At 32.0% G+C, this 6,108-nt stretch overlaps 1 protein-coding gene across 1 annotated transcript; it reads left to right on the top strand.

Annotated features, from left to right (window-relative positions):
- The first annotated feature begins 755 nt into the window (after positions 1-755).
- Positions 756-2,605, top strand: LOC142168301 (uncharacterized). Its single transcript, XM_075228964.1, has 4 exons — positions 756-1,338; positions 1,523-2,142; positions 2,392-2,445; positions 2,540-2,605. Exons 1-4 carry the CDS (start codon positions 756-758, stop codon positions 2,603-2,605), a joined length of 1,323 nt encoding a protein of 440 aa, XP_075085065.1.
- The last annotated feature ends 3,503 nt before the right edge of the window (positions 2,606-6,108 follow it).

Below are 6,108 nucleotides of genomic sequence, written 5' to 3'. Positions count from 1 at the left end.
AAGAGTTAGATTTTTTTATACATTCAAGTTAGATTAGTTGAGAAACAACTTAAGTGCTAATACTTATTTGTTTCGGCTTTTCGTTTGGAAATTCTCCATGCCCTATCTATGTATTAATTATATTATTTATTATTGGAACGAAATGAAGAAAATGCAGTCAATTTAGTATTAGAACGCTATCATATGCTAATTTGAAATAAATTAGATTAATTAATATGTTTTAGGACTTTTTTTTTCTTACAGTAGTTTATTGTACCTATTAATATTGAAACCACCCAAGTATTATAGTAAAATATATAATTAAACTATTTAGATAACCTTTGGGAGAATAAACTTAGTAATTAGTATAAATAAAATAAATATGTCAACTTCTAATTATTTTTTTCTTTGTGTAGATGGCATTTGCGCATCGTAGATGGATGTATAATAGGAATCATCCTAATCGTGTGGGGGTTAAGGGATGAATTTAAAGAGGGATTGCTGGATTTATTGCTAAGGCACAAACACTTGATGATTTTCGTAATGAAAGAACGATTAGGTACCCTTGTATGAAATGCAAGTGTGTTTAAGTTATTAGGAGAAGATGTTGTTACATGTCATCTTTTTAAAAAAGGATTTATGAAAAATTATTATATGTGGACTGCTCATGGGAGAATCTTGATAGCGTAAATGAAGTTGATTTTCATAATTCTTTTGGTGGTGAGGAGGGTAGTCCCGTAGTGGAGAATAATATTAAAAATTCTAGATTCAATGACATGACGAGGGATGCCTTTGAGATGTTCCCAGAGGCTCTATCTGAACAAAATGATGAGGCTAAGAAGTTCTTCAAAGAGTTAGAGGAAGCTAGTTGTCCGTTGTATAAAGGCTCGGTGCATTCCAAGTTGTCTGTTGTTGTTCGATTACTTCAGATTAAGTCAGATAGTTATATTTCTCAATCGGGCATGAATTCTATCATTGGGCTTATGAATAAACTTAATCCGAGTAACATTGACCTACCCAAAGATTTTTACATAGTAAAAAAATTGGTTTCCAGCTTGGGTCTTTCATCAGAGAGGATTCATTGCTATGAGAATGGTTGCATATTATTATATAAAGATGATGCATCTCTAGAGAACTGCAAATTTTGTAACAAGTCTCGTTACAAGAAGGCCACAAATGATAAAAAGAAGAAGATCCTGGTGAAGGCGGTGCACTACTTACCCCTTATACCAAAGTTAAAGAGGTTGTATGCATCAATGAGCTCCGCTCCTCATATGGGATTGCATTATGAGAATAGAAGGCCAGATGGTGTTCTACGTCATCCTTCAGATGGGGAAGTATGGAAGCATTTCGATAGGGGTATTCTCGGACCTTGCTAATGAACCAAGAAATATTAGGTTGGGATTATGCGCTGATGGATTCACTCCATTTACAGTCTCTGCTGCACCATATTCATGTTGGCTGGTGTTTGTTACGCCGTATAATCTTCCACATGAATTATGAATGACAAGTCCATATTTATTTCTAATTTGTATTGTTCCAGGTCCACACAATCCTAAAAAGTTGATTGATATTTACATGCAGCCTTTGATTGATGAGTTGAAGTTATTGTGGCATCAAGATGTGGAAACATATGATATATCAACTAAACAAAACTTCAGATTCTGTGCTGCTTTGATGTGGACTATAAATGATTTTTCTACTTATATAATGATGTTCGAGTGGTCGACTGTCGTAAAGTTAGCTTGCCTGACTTGTGTGGAAGATACAAAGGTATTCACTTTGAAACATGGAGGTAAGAACACATGGTTTGACTATCATCACCACTTGTTGCCAATAGATCACGAGTTCAGGAGAAATACTAGTGCATTTATGAAGAATAAAATTGATTATGAGGAACCACCATCTGTCTTGTCTCCAGAAGAGATTTGGAATAGAGTTAGGGATCTACCTAAGGTAACAGAGTATCCCTTGTCTAATAAGATACATGGTTATTATGTTACACACAACTGGACTAAACAAAGCATATTCTACGAGTTACCTTATTGGAAGCACAATCTTCTTCGGCATAATATTGATGTCATGCTTATCGAAAATATTTTTTTTGACAACTTGTTTAATATTGTGATGGATGTCAACAACAAGACAAAGCATAACTTGAAGGTCAGGATGGACTTAAAGGAATATTGTAGGCAAAGTGAATTATACCTAACATAGTTGAACAACAAGATTCAAAAACCCAAGGCCAATTTTACATTCACCTTGAAGGAAAAAAGAGATATTTGTGATTGGGTTAATAATTTGAGTATGCCTGATGGGTATGCATCAAACCTGTCTAGGTGTGTTGACATGAAAGAAGGAAAGTTGATGTCTTTGAAAAGCCATGATTATCATAGTTTCATGTAATCATAGATGCATGTTACGTTTAATGCATTGCCTGATAGAATATGGCAGCCCATCACAGAGGTAAGCAATTATGGCAACAATGTAAGGTAAGAATAAAATAAATTTTATTAATATTTATCCTCATTCGTCTAATATTATTTATTCCCTTTTGCAGGTTAGATGCGTATGGCAGCCTGCACTTGAAAATCAGGTGAATGCTAACTTCGAGAAGAAAGCATAAAAGCGGATAACAGATTCACATCATGTTGCTAGGAGAGGTGTCATCAAGCCTGAGTGGATACGTGTAGATGTCTAGAATCATCTTTCGGAGAAGTGGAACACCCCTGAGTGGAAGAAGAAGAGTGAACAATCAAAGTTAAACACACACACACACACACACACACACACACACACACACACACACACACACACACATATATATATATACACACACACACACACACACACTACTAAAAATTAGGTTTTAGCGACGGGCAAGTTTTATAGCTAAGCAGAAAAATCTGTCGCTAATCTCATTTAGCGACGGATTATCAAGAAATTCTGCTAGCTACGAGCGTTTTAGCGACGACCTTCATAGCTAATTTCAGTTTTTTTGTAGTGATATATAAAGGTCGAGTCTATAGAATCGGAGTACAACCATCCTCCAGTCATCCAACAGCATTATTCGTTGGTGCATCCGTTTCCCACGAAGACAAGGAATCTATGCGTCAAAGAATGGATCAAATATCGCAAGAATGTGATGCAATTTAGTCTTTGATCCAAAAATTGTTAAAAAGAAAAGCAAGAAAGGCAATCAAACTGCAATGGAATCTGAGTGTGAGGAGAAAACTGAGTCTAACTTGGATTAACTATTTGAATGTTTTAGAGTTGAAATTAGAGACGTGTTTAATTTGTGAATTTGAGTTAGTATTTTAATAATTGGTTGATCAAAATTAATGTTATTTGATTAGTTTGTTGGATTGTTATAAATATTAGTGTTCGTGTTGTTGTAAATATTAGATTTGGATTGTTATACTAGGTGTTTGGTTGGTTGTTAGGTGTTTGGTTGGCTGTTTTATTTGGCAGGCGGTGTAATTAAAAATACAACAAAATTCTACTAAATTGTTTTCAGATTTGGGACTGATTTGCGATTGAGTCAGTCGCAAATTTCACCTGAAATAACCCAGGTTTTGACTGATTCGGTCGCAAATTGAGAATTTCTGAATTTTTTTAATTAATTAATATCCAATATGTAGGATTATTTTGGTCGGAATATTTAATTAAAAATTAATTTTATTATTTAATTTTCTGACGGAATCCGTCAGAACAATATTTTTTATTTTTATTAGCGACCGAATCAGTCGCACATTTACCGACCAATTTGGTCGCAATCACTTAAATTCAAATGCGTCCTTTATTTTTCAGTTTGCAACAGAATCCTTCCGAATTTTTCAAATAATTCGGTCGCAAATATTTTGCGATCACGTGTTTTCCGACCGACCTTATTCGGTCGAAAATTCGTCGAAAAAATACGATTTTCGACTGATTTGACGGTCGAAAATTGACTTTTTTTTTCTAGTAGCGACTTTTGTTTGAATTATCTGTTAATATATATAATCTATAATATTTGCTTACAAATTATATTATTTAAAATATTATAGTATAAAATAATTTTATATTAAATGGTTATATAAGAAAGGAATATAAATTTTATGTGATGAATATGTACAAAAGAAAAAAAGATAGAATTTTTTAATAGAAATTAGAAAATAAAATTTAATTAAAAGATAGTAATATAATATTGAAGTGAGATAAGAATATATAGTAGAATATTTTTTTTTGGAGTAAAAAATAGAGTAATGGTTGGAGTAACTTTACTTCATTTTGAAGGAGAAAATAGAGGCTGGAGATGCCTAATGATCACTAAAATGGGTAAAAATCACAAAACACCAGAGTTCAAATTCCAGTAAATACAAATAATGCATACTTGCCCGTCATTTATATTTAAAAAAGTAAACAAAACAACTTCTGAAAACTGAAAATTAAAAGTTGGGAATACGTAGATATAGGGTTTCTTTTTGTATCAGTATGTAGGGTTTCTTTATGCCATCAAAAAAAGCACAAAAAATCAAGAGCAATGATAATGAATCTTGGTTGCAAATCTATACTACCTCTGTATCAGCTGAAGATATCATTATGATAGATTGAAAGGCAAGGGCCTATTTGACTTTTTGGCTGCTATATAAAAGCTTCTTGCCTTTTTCCTCTCTACTTTTGATATATTATTATTCCAACACCAACCACCCACGATTACTTAATTTTCCTTTCTTTCTTTTAGTTCCAAACAACCCTATAATATTGTTATGATCTCTTCAATTGCACACATTAATCTATGTTAACTTTCGTTTGCAAAAATGCCATCATATTAACTTTCATTGAACAATAATGCTTTTTAGATAGTTTCAATAGCCTAATTAATTAGTTTAACATTGATGGGTCAATCAAGTTCATCTGATTGGCTAGCAAATATATCACTTTTTATACTTTTTAATATCACTTTTATCATTGCAGCACTTGTGCTTATGAATTCCGTACTAGAAAGAAACAATGATCACTTCATAGGTTTATATAAATGAATAAGGTAAGTTATATAAATGAAACTTAGGTTTATATTCTAAATTCTTGATTAAATAAGCCCGAAAAGTTTGTTAATTAATTATAAATTTAGAATTTGTAAATGTATTTAGGAATTAGGAGTATTATTATACCCAAAAAATAAAAGATAGAGATGCACAACTATACCTCCTCTCTTCTACTATTAATATATCAAATTTGATGAGAATGAATAGAATCTTTTCATTCCCTAAACATAAAAATAAATTCTATAAGGAACGCTTCTTCCTTAATGGGCCTTATATAATATAAATTAAAATTAAAATGCAACCTAGTGTAAATATCAAACAAAAATGAAAAACAAAAAATATGAGGTTTCTACTGCTATATATGGGGAAAATAAATATAAAAACAAGCAAACAAATGTTTATGTCGGTGACAAAATGTTGTCAAGCATATGTCATTCTGGAGTTGATAGTGGATGTCTCGGTAATGCTACAACTTATAAAATATGCAGTGGGTTTGCCAGTATTTTATGCCTCCAATATAATGGGACAGCATAATTATGTATTGTGTATATAGATAAAATTCAATTATGTATTGTGTATATAGATAAAATTTAATTTACTTTATCAGTACATTTTAGTATGATGTAGCATATTAATTATCTTATTTTTAAGTTATTAAGTAATTCAATCTTGTTTTCGGACGGAGTATATATGTATATGTGTGTAAATTACTAAAGTTTCAAAAAGAATATAATTTTGAACCTATCTTCATAAATAATGTCATGGCCCGTCACATCGTCATGCCACGTAGGTACCACTCGGCATATATTTTTGACATATGAAAAGCATAAATATGAAATAAACTAGCACATGCGTGGGAAGGTTCTAGAGATATACAGAGATTTCTCATGGAAGACCTTAGAACCCTATGGAATTGCTAGGAAAGTCCTTAGAAGATTCTAGCTATGTAGAATATTCTAGAAAAGGAACTTACTTGTAAATAATAAGGGCCTTGTGTAATAATTATTATTTACTAGCTAGTCCCTAGGAGACTAGTATATAAAGGGGGCGATTCATTTGTAATACATCAAGTAAACAATTCAAGTTCTCTCTAATACAAAAG

This window comes from Nicotiana tabacum, chromosome 13, assembly GCF_000715075.1.
Source record: "Nicotiana tabacum cultivar K326 chromosome 13, ASM71507v2, whole genome shotgun sequence".
NCBI lineage: Eukaryota > Viridiplantae > Streptophyta > Magnoliopsida > Solanales > Solanaceae > Nicotiana > Nicotiana tabacum.
Note: the sequence above shows the minus strand (reverse complement) of the source record. Positions and strands in the feature narration are given on the sequence as shown.